Source organism: Diabrotica undecimpunctata, chromosome 9 (genome assembly GCF_040954645.1).
Source record: "Diabrotica undecimpunctata isolate CICGRU chromosome 9, icDiaUnde3, whole genome shotgun sequence".
NCBI classification, from domain to species: Eukaryota; Metazoa; Arthropoda; class Insecta; order Coleoptera; family Chrysomelidae; genus Diabrotica; species Diabrotica undecimpunctata.
Window position 1 is genome coordinate 120,200,738 of NC_092811.1, and position 19,832 is coordinate 120,220,569.

Here is a 19,832-nt window from a genome sequence, read left to right on the forward strand (position 1 = left end):
AGTTGGACCATTATTCTTCTGGGCGCCTCAAACATGATGGATTTATTTTTAATTAAATGTTTAAACTATCAAATTTGATTATTGTCCAAAGAGGACAGATTGCAAATCTTTACTTGTAAAATAAAAAAAATGCTTTTAAATTTTATTATGGGCTTAACACGGATAAATTAAAATTTTATATGATTGATTTCAGTCTAAATGTATTGAAGAAAAGAATTATATTTACCGATTATATTACTGATACATTATGCTTTTTCAAATGCTTTTAAGAAACGTTTTACCGCTATGTCTTTAGCAATTAAATATAATTACAAACTATTCCGGTTATTTTTGTCCGGTAGTGTACTTTTATATTTACTTTGCTGGATAAACGAGTAGAAACTAAGGTCGAGTTCCTCGTGGAAACTCCCTTTGAGGGAGTTGAGAAATAAAAATCTCCAATGAAAATTCTTAAGAACTAAGTACACGTTTGGAAAAACTTTAACCCGTTCAATTTTTAATTAACGTCTGCCTGCGAAGTTTAGTTATAGTTTTTAAGCTGTTATTTTCCAAATTAGAGCAGTTTTCTTTGAAACATTTCCCGAATTGCTGACGCTTAATTACTTGTACTTACTTGGAAATTTGTAAAACGGAACTGAAAGGCAACTGACACTGTGAATCGTTTTGGCGGTGGAGTCGTGCTCGTCTAATGAACAAGAACACATGGAATTAAAGCTGCAGTCACTTGACGAGAAACAGTCGAAACATCGTAGGAAGAAGATTAGTATTGTGTATAAAACCAGAAGCATTGTACCTGCAACAAAAAATAGATAACTAAATATTTGTTGTTTTTGATGAAGTAAATTATTATAAACTAAATTTCAATAAGCGATGTAGGGCATGTAAACAACAATATAATTGTATTTTAACTGTTAATAGGTTACGTGCCATCATATTGAAAATTCTAATGTCTTCATTGGCCGATCACTTTTTTTAAAAAGGATTTTTATTACTTTATTTAAGTATCGAATCAAAATCTATCACTCTAAAATGCGAATTTTTGTTAAAATTTCATTTTTCAAAATGTGAGTTCACGATGGAGTTTTATCACAAATTGCCTATGAGAGTCCAACGCGGCATCACTCCTTGCCTTATCTATTCCTGTCGATAACGTGTCTGTACAGTGAGAGGCAAGATATATGCGAAATTTTACAAACCGACCTACTGGTAATCCGATATTGATACCTATTGTAACACGGACCCCCAGAGAGACATTTACAGAGTTGTACTAATCTGTATCCAACATTCAAATAAAATTATCAGAGAAAATGTTGAATTTCGAAATTAATTTGTATACTTAAATGTTTTTACCAATTGATCGAAATACTAATTATTTTTAAAGTAAACTAATTCATATTTATTTATTTATTTATCGTATGGCATAAAATAAGAACACATATTTAAAAAGCAATATAAAACATTACATGGAGTATTACAAACGAACATCTAATGCATTAATATAGTCTAAAACATTTTCGGTCGCATTCAGGAACTCGTCAAAAACTCCAGGGAACCGCCTTCTGGGGCATTCTTCAACAATGTGACTACGGTCTGTCGCTGCGCACGACAGTCACACTCCGGATTAAGGGCTTTTCCCCATTTATGTAAGCTGTCAGCACATCTACCGCTTCTTGTTCTTATTCTGTTTAGCGTTGTCCATGTACTCCGGGTCAGTTTAAAGCCTGGCGGTTTCTGTTCGATACAGGCCATTTGCTGTGCTTCCTGTGGTGAGTCGCGCTCCCATTGTCTTCTCCAAGCGTTGGTGAGGTCGAAATGTTCCTGATGTAAAGAGGTGGCCCTTAACATGACAGGATATCTGGAGCGCAGTCTGTTCATTTCGATATCACGCCTATCATGGTGGATGGGTAGTTGATGGTTAGACTGGATTTTTCGATATTCTCTGAGAAGGAAGTGACTTCTTCGTAGTTTCGGCGGTGGAATGTGACTCAGGATGGGAAGCCAATAGTTGGGTGTTGGTCTAATTTTACCTGAAATCATTCGCATTGTCTGGTTTAATTGGGTGTCAATAATCTTCGTGTGTTTGCTATTGAGCCATACTGGGGAAGCATATTCAGCTGTCGAGTATACAAGTCCGATAGCAGATGATCTGAGTACGGAGGCTGAGGACCCCCATGTGGTACCACATAGCTTTTGGATTATATTATTCCGCGTTTTCAGTTTTGCTGCCGTTCTTTGTAGGTGTTCTTTAAAACTTAAAGTTCTGTCAAGAGTCACTCCAAGATATTTTGGTGTTGAGTTATGAGTTAGTAGTCTGTCTTCAAAGTGAACGGACAGTTTTTTGTTGGCTTGGGAATTATTTAGATGGAAACAGCACACTTCGGTTTTCGTCGCATTAGGCCGTAGCCTCCATTTGCAAAAGTATTCTCCCATAATGGCAAGGTCATCCGTTAGTATTGTTTCTGTAACTGCCATGTTATTATGTCTTGCTGCAATGGCCCAGTCGTCAGCGTAGCCAAATTTCTGCGAATTTGTCCTAGGTAGGTCCGCGATGTATAAATTAAACAGTAAGGGTGCCAAAACAGATCCCTGTGGCAGTCCATTGCTGAGCTTCATTTGGACTCTTTTTGAGTTGCCCATTGTGACTTGGAAAGGTCTGTCGGTGAGCATGCTATCAATGAGTCTAGTTATCTTTTGACACGGGATGGCACGGATTAGTTTGCAGATTAGTCCTTGTCTCCAGACTAATTCATAATATAGTATTTAGAAAAATTTACCTTCACCTTTATTTAAACAGGCAAAATAAAATAGTTTTTCAGTTACGAAAATAAAAATTTTCTTTTGGTGGATTTACAAGTTTTTTTATTAACCGTACTAAGTTCGTCAATGAACACTTAATATTAATAAATTATACAGTGAGGTCCTAAAGTAACGGATAAATGTAATTTCTATGTAATTATGAAGTAGATGAAAACTACTGAACCTGGTCGATTTTTACACACAAAAATATACATATACAATATACAAATCATCAGTAAATATCTATCACCGTCCTAAATATAATCGAATTAACAAAAATACCAATATATTTTTTTTCACGCTTTATTTGCATTAATACCTAATTTAAAAGATTTAGATGTAGCAACTAACTTCATGTTGTGAATATGCGCGTACTTCATACTGTGAATTTTATAAAAATTCACTCTCATCAATTTTTCCCAATCGCGCCTAAAGAAGTATAACTTCAAAAATAGTTTTTATTTACTTACATGTCACATGCGATGCCACAAAAAGTTACCCATTGGTTTTTCACTCTTAAAAATTAAATGGTATTCTAGCCACTTCGGAAATTCACATTCAATTGGGATCTTCCAGTTAGAGTTAACAGTTATTCCAACTCATCGTCATTATCGTTCTCTTCATCACTCTCAGCCAGATTAATCATAATTTTCTTCAAGGCTGGGACACTTTTCATGTAATATTTTTCAATCTTTTTTACATGTTCTATTGCATTTTGCCAGTTTTTAGCACTGATATTTTTGAACTCTGTTTTTATTAGTTCGACAACACTTTGGGCATCTTTTGGAAATGTGTTGTTCCTCCGGACATGGTTTTTTAACTGAGCCCATAGCAATTATATGGGATTCAACACACAGTAATATGGAGATAATCTTTAAACCATATGTCCATTGTTAGTGGCTGATTTATCTACAATATGTTCTTTAGTTACGACTTTTGTCTGAAATACCTGGATTAGTTGATCTTTGGTGTAATGATCCTCAAAATATAGGTCTTTGGCTATTAATAATTCTTGAATTTCTTCCTTCCTACTCTGTTTGGTTGGAATTTTTTTAATGCATCTGGAGTGATATGATGCATTGTCCATAACAATCACGCTATTTTCTTTTAAATTCGGGAGTAATGTATTCTCAAACTACGATTCAAAAAGCGTCCCTTCGATGTCTTGATGGTAGTCTAGAGAACTGTCTTTAATACTTCTGGAACTCAACAATAACGCATCTTTCACCCATCCATGATGTCCTCCGCAATGTATTATGCAAATTCGCTTGCTTCTACAATGGGGTACATCTATTTCGCATTTTCTAGTACCGTTTGTCCAGGCTTTATCTATCGTTTCATGAGAATCAAACCAAGTCTTGTCCAGGTAATAAATTTCTCGACACTCACTGCGGTATTGTGAAATTTTTTCGATATATTCATTCCTCCATTTTATTAAGCGGCTACTTTCCATTATGGTTTGTCTCTTATTGACAGTTTTATATTTAAAACCATTTTTGGTCAAAAATCTTCCCAAAGTCTTTGTGGACAATCATCAACAATATGTTTTTCTTTTAATTTTGCCATGATATTGTTTAGGTTAGGTGTATATTGTCTCACTAATAGGTTTCAAGAGGTGAGGTTGAATTTTTTTAGAGCTTTCCAAATCCTTTCTTTTTGTTCTACTTTTCAAACCTGTCGTTATTAAACGGTACACTGTTGCACAAGAAATTTTTGTTAAAACCGCCGTTTGCCTAATAGCTTTATATGTGGTCATTTTTTTAGAAAGTCCATCAAATACATCTAACACCATATTTTGCTCAGCTACACACAAATTCTTCCTTTGCTGAGTACTTAGCCCCGCACTTTCATCTTCATCTTCTAAATTATCCGTAGGTTATCCGTAGGCCGCCACATATTTTTCTTTGATAAATACTAAATATATCACAACACTTTTTTTCGCCAAGCTCTGGCTGAAAGAACCACAAAATATATTGCTTAAGAATGACTAATTCCGTTATTTAAATATGGTGACAATGATCCCGCCCCATTTAATCATTCTATGAAAATGTACTTATTAAGTACTTAGCAATTATTGGAAATATAAAATTGTTTGTAAATTTGTATTTAGGTCAACCTCAGGAATTTCTTTTAATTATTTTTAAATGTTATAAAAAAATACATCATATTTTTAATAACATTTCACAAAAATATTTAATGACGATGATTTGGAATAAGTTTTACTTCTTTTTGTGTATATCAATAATTAGTGTTCATTGACGAACCTACAAAACAAAATGTCTACTTATTTTTGTAACTGAAAAATATTTTATTTTGCCAGTCCTAAGTTTGAAAAAAGATGAACGCAAGTATTTTTTTAAAAGTATATTGCGAGATTGTTTACTGCTAAAAACCATTGTTCCGATCAATTTGTAAAAACATTTAAACAAACTAATAATTCAAAATTCAACACTGCTTCGGTAATTTTGTTTGAATGTACAACTCTGTAATGTCTCTCTAGGGATCTGTGTTACAATAGGTATCAATAGCGGATTATCATCAGGTTGGTCTTTAAAATTTCTCATAGATCGTCATTTCCAAAAAATTAAAATTAGGCGAACATGTAGCTAAAGTAATTCGGGCATCGTTGTTCAGAAGTGAAGGGACAAGGGAGATATGCTGATGATTAGTACCATGCCTAGTAGCTGACGAAATGGTGACAATGCAGAAGGCACGCAATGTTGTTGTAAAGCCAAAGAATGTCATCGAATATAATAAATATAAAAGCTTCATTGATATATCAGATCAAATGAAAACTATAATTTGCCATTACGTAAAGAAATAAAATGGTACAGAAAATTATCGATGGAGCTCTTGACTGGCACAGCACTTACATATAAATGCCTATGTCGCACATTAAAGCATTGCCAATGAAAGCATGACAATTACCAAATTCCAGGAAGAGGTAATTCGGGGCCTACTAGAAGATTTTATTGTCACACCAGTCATTTTGGAAAATAGTCACTAACTCAGCGATGTTGGTCTTGCAGCCAGAAGACGATGTACAACATGTTACGCAAAAATGGTAGAAGAGGAATTGTCATTAATAACTGTAAAGATTTTATTGCCTTGACTGATTTTTGTCATACATTCCGTGACAAAAAATTAAATTAGTACTTTAGATACAAATTTGATATAATATTATTACGTTTTATTTTATGAAAATAAAGCCTATCTTGTCTAAAATGTATTCTTACTATGAATATATAACACAAAGTATATAATTATGCAATTGTTACTTATACATAATATGTGCCATGTGAGTCCTCGTTGACATTTCAGAAGCACAGGCTAAGTATGCTTTCTAGACCATCTGGCCGGACTCGAAATGATCCCGTGTATTTTAAATGAGTTCGAGAATCCACTGTTAAGCTACACAAATATAAAATCATATTTTCAGCGAATAGACAAAGATAACAATCATATTTCCCCTTGGTCTCTGCTCCTCATTCCTCATGCACGCCCAGTAGTGAACGCCAGACGATTATTTCCAATCCAGCTTATACGTAAGAAACAGCGCCAGTGTTGAATTAGTCCGTTGCGTAGTCCGTTCTCTTCAACGTCTACCGACTGTTTATACAACAGAAGAACGGTCACAAATAATAAAATGGTACTTTGGGGGCAATTCAGTACAAGAAACTATAAATTAATTTATTATGGCTTTTGAAAATAGGCCAATACCTATAGAAAAAACTGTATTGGTGATTATTCATCAATTTGAAAAGTTTGGCTGTAGTAATCGCAGATGTGAAAAATGCTGCCCATCAGATCAACCTCGCGAAAAGAAAATTTCTCAAGAACGAGAAATTAAAGAAATTCAAGTTTGTGATTTGGCTGAAGCGACGCCGTGTTCAAGTAAACAAATTGCCGATGAAGTTGAGTTGAATACAAAGACAGTGAGGGTTATTTTAAAAAGAAACAACTACCATTGGTATAAAGTGCAGACAACTCAAGAAATATTTGCTGATGATCAATTTAAACGGATGCAATTTTGTGAAATTGTGATGGAGAGATGTCAACCAAATAATAATTTTTTAAAAAATATTGTGTTACAGATGAGTCCTCCTTCATAATTCACAAGAAACATAATCCATTCGTTGTAACTTTATTAGTCTCAGGAGAATAAGCATTTGAGTGTGTCTGTACGTACGCAGTATCCACAAAAGTTGAATGTTTGGACTGGAATTTTCGGAGACCATATTATTGGTCCCATTTTTATTAAAAGCAATTTAAACGTAGTCAAATATCTCCAATTACTGCAAAATTAAATTATACCTGCACTTCAACGTCTTCAAATTAACTTCCAACGAAATTTGGTTTCAACAAGATGGCTGTCCTGCATATAATGCAAAAACCGTTAGAGACTATTTATCGTTAATTTTTGCTGAACCTGTCATTAGTACAGACGGTACAATAAAATAGCTCCCTCGGTCACTCGACTTAGCTCCTCTATATTTTTATTTTTGGGGGATGCTAAAAACGAAATTGTACAGACATGAGTTCGAGAGAGCCACTAACTCCGAGGAACTGAAGGAAAAGATAATCCAACTTAGCCAAAACATATCGGCAGATAAACTCAACGCCATGAGAAATGCGTTGTATAATAGATTTGGTTACTGTTAGTTACAATTTGGTGGTCTGTTTGAACATTTAATTACTTAAGAATTTGGTTTAGAATTTCTAATTGTTTGGAATTATTTTTAATTTAAACAGTAGTGTTGGAGTTATTTTTTATTTGATTTCATTTTTACAGAACAAATTTTATACTTTTTTACTAATTTTATTTTTTCTATTTTCACACCTACTACCTCCAAAAAATCTAAACAAAAATATAATTACAAAGATATTATTTGGAAAATACCAAATAATATCTTATTTTTAATTAAAAGACGTAATTTTTTGTGCAGTTTAAATTTAATATAATACATCTACTGCTTTTTAATGCTTTACTAGTACTGTCTTTATTTATTATGCCTTATGAAAGACCAACCCACTAACCTATGCAATACGCATGGCATACCAAACTAGTGCTGTTCTGCTCGTTACCACAGTATTAAAATCAAAGTGTCGCTACTTTGACGACGCGACATTGCCAAATAATTTTGTATGAAGCTTTGTTATTGTGGCGTCATAATACAGTTTATTATTTTTATTGGAAATACGGCACAATGTCACTTTAAAATAAGCTAATTTTGATGTTTAAATTTCCAATTCGGAAATCGTACTTAAAATATGAAACATTATTAAATTTTATTTATATAAAACGATTTCCGAAGTGGAAATTAAAATGTTAAATTAAACTTATTGTAAGGTAAAATTGTGGCATATTCCCAATCAAAAACAGTAAGCTGCCATTTAAATCAATTCTCTCAAATTTGAGTATCTTCCAGACAAGAGATAGCTTGAACTGTTTATACTTCATACGAATTTATTCTAAGACTGTGTTCTGTTATTATTCATCATATATCTGGCTTGTGTTCTTAGTTTTTTTAAATCAATTCAGTTTTGCAATCTTCTGTTGTCATTAAATTTGTTAAAAGAATTTTTATAAGACTTACTGGTTTTTTTACATTCTTCAATTTACCACAGTAAAGTTGTTTTGAACGTTTCTACCTCATTTAGGCGATATACCTCCTCAAGAAAAGAAAGTATTGGAGGGTAGAGGAACGTAAGCAAAATGGGGAATATGCTGCTAGCGGAGCGGGGTAAGCTGATGGTGACCCTGTTTATTTTGGATCAGAATTTGGCTTGCAGCTTATTTTATAGGCGATATTTAATGGAGGTTGCTAGGATGTCGTGATACTCATTAAGAAGTTCGTTACCAGTCAAGTGTAGCAGTTTGGCTGAAGAGAATGGAACTTTTTTTGTGGGATTCCTGGTAAGTATGTGCTCTAGACGATAGCAAGGAGTTTTGAGGTTTAGCTCAGTTGTCAAGGCTATTCATAGTACGTAGTACGTATCTCTTGCTGAGAGAATTCTGTTCTCAATAATATGCATGTTGTTGATGCATAGACACATGAGTCGTAGGAATGTAAGAGGGTTTTGCAGCTTGTGCAAGCTCTTTTACCGGATAAAGCCCTCAAGGATCTCTTCTTAACTCTGTCTATAGTGTGCTGGATATCAGTACCCTAATTGAGAGACTTATCAAAAATAGGGTATCGACGATCTGTATTCGAGACTTTCTCCTAAGAGTGTTATCCTCCTTCTGCTGTTTCCTCGATCTGAATAGGATTACTTGAGTTTTAGTGAGGTTTAGAGTGACCCTCTATCTGTTGCACTATCTCACTATTTTTTTTTTTAGTTAAATTTGTGCTCTGTTGAACACAGACGTGTATCTCTGCGTTCCTCTGAGGGTACCTGCGGTAAGTAATGCCGTGTTGCAGCTTATTTCAGCTGTGTTCCAGCTTTTGTAATTAAGGACGATTAAGAATTACGTTTAAATCATTGTCTATGTCTGAAATTGTATTTGTTGTAGGTCAATAATATTCGCTTTTATAATTTCGGAAAATTATAAAAGCAAGAAAGAAAAAGAAAAATTTCCTTTACGAAAAGCCAAATATTGTTTCTAAATGATTATACTTTTTAAGGCACTATGCCAAAAATTAGTCCAAGTTCACTTCAGTTCTTTTTTGACAAAACTTACAACACTGTCTTACTAATAAAACACTTGTATTCTAAGGTTATTCCGTATTTATATCGAGAATAGTTATCCTAAGTATAAGGTAAATATAATACTAAAATATTTTGTTACAAATAAACTCGGTATATGTTAGTTATAAGTATTCCCACTTTATTCCGAAATAATAGTTTGGCAATGTCGCAATCTTTTGCACAAATACATACAACAACGACATATTGAGTGAAATATGTCATTTTTGATTTTTCTTTGAAACTGACAACTGACACCTAATATATCTTTTTCTTTATTTGTTATCTTATATGTTGAGTTTGAGTATTTTAAAATTGCAAAAAATTGCAAAAATTGCCAGTGTATTTTGAAAATGGATTTATTCTTTCTTTGAAAGTTTTTCTTTTTCGTGTATTTTCCATCATATTAATTAAATTATCAACTTCCTCGACATCCGTAACACCTCTTAAACACATTTTTTTATTATATACATAGTATTACATAGTACATAGTTTTACATATATACATAGTATACGTAATATGTACATACTACTCACAAAACAATACAAAAAATAATATATTCTTGTCACTGATGACTTTCACATTCATAAAATGGCTTATACCACGGTTATACTAGACTTAAACAAGGGTGTGGGTCGGTATAATCTTGGAATAAATTCTTATACCAAGTATAACCTATATCTAAGTTATTCCATGTTTATTGTTAGTGATTTTGCCTATACCTCATTTATTCTGAGTATAAGTTTTATACTTTGTTTATTAGTTATGCTAACACAGTCTATCGTACAGCCTATCATAATTAGATGAATAAGGAGTCTTGTAAAAATGGGTCTGCGAAAAGCTCATATCAATGCTATAGAAACAACCTTTAATTATTATGTATATTGCCCCATATCACAGTTCTCTAGTAGAAAAATTGCCTCGACCTTCTGGAACAAAACCCCAGTTGGAGAATGGTTACCAGTACTAAATGATTTAAAAAAGATTTCTGCAAAACAGGGCAATTAGGTCTTTATAGACTGAAATGCCACAAAATGCCAAATACGTTACAGTCGAAACTACTACAAGAACATGGGCATCAGGTATTACTGGGCTTCTTCTTCTTCTTCAGGTTCCGTCTCCTATCGGAGGTTGGAAATCATCATCGCTATTTTAATTTTATTGTATACGTACGTATATTGTATAAGTAATACGTACTTCTCGCCCCTCATTATATGATCCAGATATTAAATCTTTCTAATTTTAACAGTTCTTAGGACTTCACATTCTTTTTTCATTCTTTGTAACACCTCTATATTAGTTACTTTTTCAGTCCGCGATATTCTGTGGATTCTCCTGTAGCACCACATCTCAAAGGAGTTTAATTTTTGATTTCAGACTGTTTTATTGTCCACGCTTCCATGCCGTATATTAAAGTAGAAAAAACGTAACAACATAGCTTTCTTGTGCGGATCTCTAGATTAAGGATACGGTTCCAAAGTAAGTTCTTCAATTTTATGAACGTGTTTTTTGCCATTTCTATTCTAGATCTGATTTCTTTTGTTTGATCTCCATCTTGAGTTAGCCACGTTCCTAAATATTTATATGTTGTTACTCTTTCGAGCGTTGTATTATTGATGATCAGGTTATCTACATTTTGTGGTTTTTTTGAGAATATCATTGATTTCATTTTCTTGAGATTCATTTGCAGTCAGTACCTTTCACATGTATTGTATACATGTTGTATTATGTACTGTAGATCTTCCATGTCACTTGCAAATATGACCGTATCGTCCGCATATCTAATATTATTAATGCTATTTCCGTTGACCAAAATACCTTCCACAATATCCAATAAAGCTTCTTGAAATATCACTTCACTGTAGACGTTGAATAAGAGTAGTGAAAGTATGCACCCTTGTCAAACCCCTTTAAGTATACTTACTTCCTCTGTCAGTTCTCCTTCGACTCTTATTCTTGCTTTCTGATTTTGATACAGATTCGATATAATTTGTAAAACTCTACTATCTATGTTTTTGGTCTTAAGAATACTTAAAAGCTTTTCATGTTGAACTCTGTCAAAATCTTTTTTAAAATCTATGAAGCAAGCATATATATCCTGATTCATATCCAGACATGTTCTAATTTATTCTAATTTCATGTGGATTCTGTTATGTATGATTTTAAGAAAGGTTTTCAATGTGTGGCTCATTATTGCAATTGTCCCATAGTCATTGCAATCTTTAGCATTTGTGATTTTTGGAATCGTTACAAAAGTTGAGAGAAGCCATTCTTTGGGTATGTGTCCCGTCTTGTATATGGAGTTAAAAAGGTCTACCAAGACATCAATATTATCTTCATCAATTATCTTCAATAGTTCAATTGGTATATTATCGGGTCCTGGAGCTTTTCTACCTTTTGTGTGTTTTATGGCATAAATAACTTCCTCTTACATTATTTCTGGTCCCGTGATTTCTCCGTCAACTTCTAATTGTTCTACTTTTTGGTCATAAAATAGGTGTTCAATGTATTCTTTCCATCTACGTAATTTGTCTTGCGTTTCAGTTACAGTGGTACCATCTGCGTTTGTTAATATCCCGATTGGTTTGTTACGATTTCCTAAAATTATTTCTTTAACCTTCTTACGGGTGTTGAAAGTGTCATACCTTGCCTCACCTTCCTCAATTTCTTGACATTTAATGGACATCCATGTTTCCTTAGATTGTTTTATTTTCTGTTTTATTTGTTTATTAATTTCTTGATATTTAATTTTATTTTTGTTTTTATGTATTCTTCTTTCGTCCATCTTTTCGAGAATTTCTTGTGTCACCCATTCTTGTTTGGCAGCTTTTGTAAATGTTAATGTTTTCCATCCCACAGTCTCTATTGTGTTCTTTATATTCTTTCATTTTGTTTCAATATCTTTAATGTTCTTATTTTGTTGTTTTATTTCTTGGATACTCTGATTTATTTTATTTAGAGTTTGTTGGTATGTATTTGGTTCTTTTAGTTTATCAATGTATATTTTTGTGGTCTAGATCTTTTCATTAATCGTTTTCTCAATCTTACATTCATATTTCCTACTACTGCGTTGTGGTCCGAGTTTACATCTGCTCCAGGGTAAGTCTTCACTACTGTAATAGAGTTCTTCTACCTGTTCTTTATCAAGATGTAATCTATCTGATTTCTTATAATTCTATCTTTGTTGTCTTCAGGAGCTTTTCACGTGTAGAGCCGGCGATTTGATAATTTAAACATTGTATTCATAACTACCAGTTCTTCTGTTTGGCACATCTGAATGAGGCTTTCACCACGCTCATTTTGCTCTCCCAATCCATACATTCCAACACAACTCTCCACACTTCCTCTGCCCACTTTGGCATTGAAGTCAGCAATAGTATCAGAACTTCACGTTTTTTTGTTGTTTTCACTATTGTTTCCAATTGCTCGTAGAAGTCTTCTATTTTCCTCATATTGGTGTTAATTTGTAGCATTATAATGCGATTCGAAAGCGGGGTGAAACCAAGTACGGATTTATTTATTTCCTTGCTTACCATTATGGCCACACCATATCGGTTTGTTCTATCAGAATATCCACTATAATATATAGCTCCGTTTCTATTCCGTTGTTTTTCAGACGCTGGAAAGCCCTGTGGCTAACTTTTGATTTACTTCCCCTGCCGGATCTTGGTTTCCGCGGCCCATGATCAGTAAGGTTACTCATTTGGTTATTGCTAGCCATGATGATTGTACTAGGGATGCTCTTGTGAGCCTTTACTACAGTGGTTTCCCGTGGGCTACATTGGGCTAATTGTGAAAAGCATACAGAAAAATTGATTCAAGATAATTGGGCAAAGCTTATCACATACGACAAAATGAAAACACTAGTTATAGATCTATCACACAATTCAGATGACGATGCTTTTTTTAATACACAAATACAACATATATTGTAAATAATTTTTCACGTATTTTTTAAAACTATCTTACGATATTTTCATACATTTTTTGTAGAGATCTTATTATTTAAAAATGTCTCATGTAGTAAAAGTACAAACACCGTCATTCCCCTGATTAATATATTAACTACTCTTTTATATGGTACTTACATACCACATTAAAATACTTGACATAAAAATAAAATTCTCGTTTTAAGTTTTCAAGCTAAAACGACGTTTAATTGCGAAACTATGCCTGGAATTTCTGCGATTTCGCTCCACCTTCTTAGAAATCCATCTCTTCATTTCGCGTAGAGGCTTTCGTGTCCTGAAGTGATGAAAGCACCAAAAAAGCAGGAAAAAAGCTCTTCATAAAGCCGCATACATATTCATGCAAATTGAAGTTGTCTGACTGACTTATGTAGAACGAGGACGTTTCTAAAACGAGGAGGGGGAGGGTAAGTTAGCTAGGAGCTTCTAGATGAGCCAGTGGTGGCCTTTTGATTTTATTCTTGAAGGAAATACATACCTTTAGTGTACATATGCTCAAGATACTAATTTAACACTTTACAGGGCAAATTATTGATACAGTGAATTGACATTCACAGTCTATTTTGGGTAAATAGTATTTATTAAAGTCCCATATAACAGTAAAGAGAAATATTGAGGCTCTCAAGGTCTTTACTTCTCTGTAAAAATATTCTCTGTTTTAGTACTACATTGTACACCAAAGGTCTGATCAAACACAAAAGTTTTATATACAAGATGTTGTAGTTTCAGAATTCTTTGTCAATTTTAGTAATTCAGGCTCTATTCGAGCGTTTTTCTTTAGACTAAGTTTTGCATGCAATTTTGGCTTTTCGTTCGTCTCTATTAGAGGAATTTTATGCTTGTAGTCGTTTTCGAATATATTTTTAATAAATAACATTGCAATTAGGATCTTTCTATCTGTAATTGTTGTCTAAAGAATATGGATCAATATTTTGTTCCAAAATCATACTTGATGTATTTAATTCTGATGCGAGGGTATCAGTATTGGGTGTTTATTGATTTTTACTTGAGCCTGATAATGTACTAACTGGGGTTGATCTTGAAGACGCAAAATAACATAACTCATCTTTGGTCTCAGAGTTTCAACCAATATCTGAATTATCTTGTTCATCCCTTATATCATCATCAATTAAGTGATAAGCTTCATCGCTTCTCATTTGCAACATGATTGCAGAAGATACAGGGGAGAAAATACCAACAGTGACCATACACTACTAATAACTAAAATTAAACAAGAATTACCAACAATTGTAAAACCTGTTAGACAGATAAAATTACCAATTAGAGCGCCTTCAAGAGAAATCGGTAGTAAACAGACTAGAGAAAGAAATAAATATATGGCTAGAGAATTAATTTAAGCAGGAAAAAAGAAGAATGGCGGACCATACAGTACTATGTCGGAAGAAGCAAAAAATGTATAGAAAGAGTGCATATAAAGAGAAGTTAAGACTAGCTTGATGAAGAATGTAGGAATGAAAAATCGGTAAGATAGTTTCGAAACAAATTCAGATTTCTGCTTTAATCTGGAGCCTTCTAAAAATTGCAAGACATGGCCAGACGTTGATAAAGATGTTAATAGAGACATGGGGAATCTAAAATTTTCATTCCACGACATGTCTATTCAACTAAGCAGAAATCCTTAACGAATTTGTTTCTTGTACTCGTACAGAGTAGATCCGAATAAAATGAAAAAGACAGAAAAGATTTGATTTCACGTTCAAAGCGTCTATGAATAACTATTCTGATGAGACTTATTAAGTCGAAATACGCATCAATAGATACATAGACGCTTTGAACGTGAAATCAAATCTTTTCTGTCTTTTTCATTTTAATGTAGGAATGCTTTGGCAAGAAGAAACAGGGCAAAACTACAAACAGATAAAGGAAATACCCAAAATATTATGACTAGACGTAAAAAATGATAGCAAACATACCAAAATAAACCAAGCAGAGACTGTCTATAATTTAAAAAATTGACAGAATTTGAATACTTAGTAACTATAACTAAAAAGTAAAAAAAGAGATAGACAAAAGATTAATAAAGGGGATCAGAGCGATAGGGTCACTAAATTCAATACTGAAAGCACAAAAATTGCAAAGAAAAGCTAAATTGTAAGTTTACGAGAAAGTTATCAAACCCAAAGTGCTGTATGCCAGCGAACGTGAATTATGAACCAGCACAAAGAAAAGAAAGTAGAAATCTGGAAAAGAAACGTGCTCAGATAAGTTTTCGGAGGAAAATACATGACAGAGAATATTTGGAAAAGATAAACGAATAAACACATAATTAGGATGTGTGGAAAACCAATAATTACAGCAAAAATACAAACTCAAAGAGACATATATATATATATATATATATATATATATATATATATATATATATATATATATATATCTATATATATATATATATTTAGGGATTCTACAGTATTCACTGCCTTCCCTCGCTCAACCGTTTCCATCTCTCTCTGTTGTTCCATTCTCCATCGTTTAGTCCTCTCTTACTCATGGCGTCGTCTACTTCGTTCCTCCAGGATTTTCGGGCTCTTCGCATCTTTTCCTCCTTTCTATGGGGCTCCATTCGGTTATTCTCTTTATCCATCTGTTGTCGCTAGTTCTTCTTACATGTCCATACCACTTTAGTATTTTTTGTTCTATATATGTTAGTATGTCTGTTTCTATTGATGTTCTTTGCTTTATTTCGTCATTACTTCTCCTATCCATTCTTGTTACCCTGCAGCATCTTCGCAGGCATTCCATCTCTGTTGCTACTATCTTACTGCTATTTTTCTTGTTTATGATCCAATTTTCAGCCCCATATGTCATAATACTTCGCACTAATGTTTTATAAATCTGCGTTTTTGTCTTCATATTTAGGTGTCTATCCCACCATACTGAGTTAAGTTGTCGGATTGCTGTTCTTGTTTGTCCTAATCTTTGTGTAATTTCTTCCTCTGTTGTTGCCTTTTTCGTGATTATAAACCCCAGGTATTTGAATTTATCCTTTCCTTTGATTGTTACGTTGTCATCAATCTGTAGATCTTCTATGTCTTCTTCACTTGTAGATAGGTACTCTGTTTTCGCGAGGTTAATATCTAGGCCAGCCTTGGTATATTCTTCTTGTAGTTTCTTCTTGTATTTCTCAAAGAAGAAATGGTTGGAAGTAGTTAAGCAAGACTTGTCAGAAACAGGTGTGAGAGATAGGAGAAAAAAGCAAGGGACCAAAAAAATGGAATAAAATAACCAAGTTTTTGGGAGCCAGGGCTCTATAAGGTCTTTAGTGCTTTCGGATAAATTTCCGCGGTTCCACTAAACTGTTCAGTGACTAGTGAGTGTAGTAGTGTCTGGGGACTCGGGAGACTGAGACCTCGGAAGCCCTGAAGAATACATCAGAGAGGATGTCGAAAGCTCGGCAAAATGGATATCGACGCGGTTCAACCCGGAAGACTGGTGAGTTTAATATTAATTTTGATAATAGTATTAATCTTAGCTCTAGGTTTAATTGTACTAACCGCGGAAATCTTTCCGAACATATATATATATATATATATATATATATATATATATATATATATATATATATATATATAAGTGTAATATCATACCCTTATTCATGTGAAGAGATAGCAGTTTGGAATTCGTCTAAAAAGAGTTTATTATCGTTAAAATTCTACAATATAAATTATTAACAATAATAACAACTAAAATAACTTAACAAATTATACAAACCTAAAAAGAGAATCAAGAACAATGCTATTTCTTACGCCATTAAGTAATTTGACAATTGTACCATATAATTTACAATATGTCAATGTCAATAAAACTTAAACAGTCATACAACCTAAAACTTTAAATAACTAAAAATAACTAAGCCCTGCTGTTTCACTTAAAATAAACATAGGTTTACTTTTACATCCCCCTACCAAAAAGGTATGATAAACCATCTAAGTATATGGTTTATCACAAGGCATCAATTTTGAAATATGGAAATAATTCATATCATTCTTTTTGTATCCAATATCTACTTCATATAATGTATTTGAAATTTGTTTTTTTATTTGAAATGGACCTACTCTTACTTCGTCAAGTTTTTTTCTATTTAGTTTTGATTTATTTTCTACATATGCCCAATCTCCCTCTTTGAATTCATAGGATTTTCTATTTTTGTCATACAGTTTTTTATTATATTCATGATGTCGTACCGAATTTTTATAGGCTATTTCTTTATCTTTTGATACATTTGTTGTCTCACACAGTTCCTCGGGAACAATCGGATCTGCTTTTCCAAAAAGCAAATATTCTGGGCTATATCCGGTTACGGAATGATCTGTTTTATTGTATTCCTCTATACATTCTTCAGCTATTTTTGTCCATGCTCGAATTCTAGTTTCATTTTGTTTGCATCTTATTCTGTTAACTAATGTCTGATTAAGTCTTTCATTTAATCCATTCGAGAATGGACAGTCTACTGCTGTAAAAATTAATTGAATATTTAAATGTTTCATATGATTTCTAAATATTTTGGAATTAATTCCTGGATACTGATCTGTTAATAATGTTTTTATGGGGTGTTTATCTTGAATTTTGGCGATTAATTTTATGAAATCATCTGTGGTCTGATTTTTAGAAGTAACTGCAAACGCATATCTGGTGAAGTGATCTACAAGTAAGTGGAGGTATTTTTTTGTCGAACGATTTCCACCAAATCCTCCTATTGTATCTAAGGACATTATCTGAAAAGGTTCTTTTGCTGGACCCAATTGTGACAGAAGACCATATTTTGGACCGATTCTTGTTTTATTTTTACAGCAGATCTCGCATTTTTGACAGATATCCTTTGCTAGTGAATCTATATTCTTAATGTAGTAAAAATTTCTAATTTTGTTTGTTACTTTACCAGCACAAATATGACCATAAAATTTGTGAACTTTTGTTATTAACTCTTTTCCAAAATCTTTGGATAAAATTATTCTTTTTTCATTCTTCCTTAATTTATAAAATATATCTTGGTTCAAAATTGTTCCTCTCATTGTATCTATAACTTGTCGATTATTATTTTGGTCTTGTTTTATCTCAGTTAATGTGACTAGGTTTACTGTTCTTATGAATGTTTCTGCATTTTTCATATTTTCCAACACTGGGTTTCTAGAAAGGCAGTCTGCTTCTACATTTTCTTTTCCAGGTTCATATTTAATGTCGAAGTCAAATTGTGAAAGAAAATGTGTCATATCTCCTAATTCTTCATCTGGTCTTGTACGAAGTTCTCTTCCCTCAAGGGGTTTATGATCAGTAATAACGAGAAATTTTCTTCCCATTAGCCAGTATTGCCAAAATTTTATTGCTTCTTTAATTGCCAGGCATTCTAAAAAAATAGCCTTTTTATTTTTTTGATATTTGTTCAATTTTTTTGAAAAGTATGCTACGGGTTTCATTTCTCCATCTCTTTGTTTTTGTTTCAGAACCGCACCAATTCCTAGAACACTAGCATCTGTATATATAGTTGTAGGAGCATTTGGGTTAAAAATGGCTAGTATAGGTTCAGAACAGAGGATATTCTTTGCCCTATCAAAAGCTGTTTGGCAGCTTAAAGACCAGTGGAATTTGATATCTTTTCTAAGTAAATTATGTAGTGGCTCTAATAACCTAGCTGAATCTTTTATATATTTGTGGTAAAAATTTACTTTTCCCAAAAACTGTCGTACTTTTTTTCTCGTGTCTGGTGCTGGAAAATCTCTGATCGATATTAAATTATCATGTAACGGACGAACTGAATTGTGTCCCACAATGTGTCCCAAATATTTAACCTCTTCTCTTGCAAAATTACATTTTAGAAGTTTGAGCCTAAATCCCTCTTCAATAATTGCTTTCATAAGTCTTTCTATATGGTCTAAGTGTTCTTCAAAGGATAATGAGAATATTAAAATGTCATCTATGTAGTTTATACAAAATGAATTTAAATTATGCTTCCTGATAATATTACTTAAAATTCTTTGAAATATTGCGGGAGATGTTTTAAGCCCAAAAGGTAAGCATTTCCATTGCCAATGACCACTTTGGGTAACGAAGGCTGTCTTGTATTTATCTTTTATCCGAACTGGAATACACCAAAAAGCAGAATTTATATCTAAAGTAGTAAAGAACCTAGCATTCCTTGTTTTGGTCAAAATCTCGTCAATTAAAGGAAAAGGTTGGGGTTCAGGAATAATTAATTTGTTTAACTCACGAAAGTCAATGCACAATCTTGTTTTAGATCCTTCATCTTTTTTAAAAGCCAATGTAACAGGTGCTGCAAAAGGTGAAGATGATTCTTCTATTAAATTTGCTTTTAATAATTGTCCTATTTGAAATTCTATCTCTTTTTGGTCTTCTATCGAGCA

The 19,832-nt window shown here is 33.0% G+C and overlaps 1 protein-coding gene across 1 annotated transcript in view; it reads right to left on the bottom strand.

Annotated features, from left to right (window-relative positions):
- The window catches only part of LOC140451352 (uncharacterized), a 205,127-nt gene that overhangs the window by 30,379 nt on the left and 154,916 nt on the right, over nt 1–19,832 (bottom strand). Inside the window, exon 2 of the mRNA XM_072545101.1 lies at nt 614–793. Within this exon, the coding sequence (XP_072401202.1) occupies nt 614–788 (175 nt within the window). The 5' untranslated portion in view covers nt 789–793. The remainder of the gene's footprint in view (nt 1–613; nt 794–19,832) is intronic.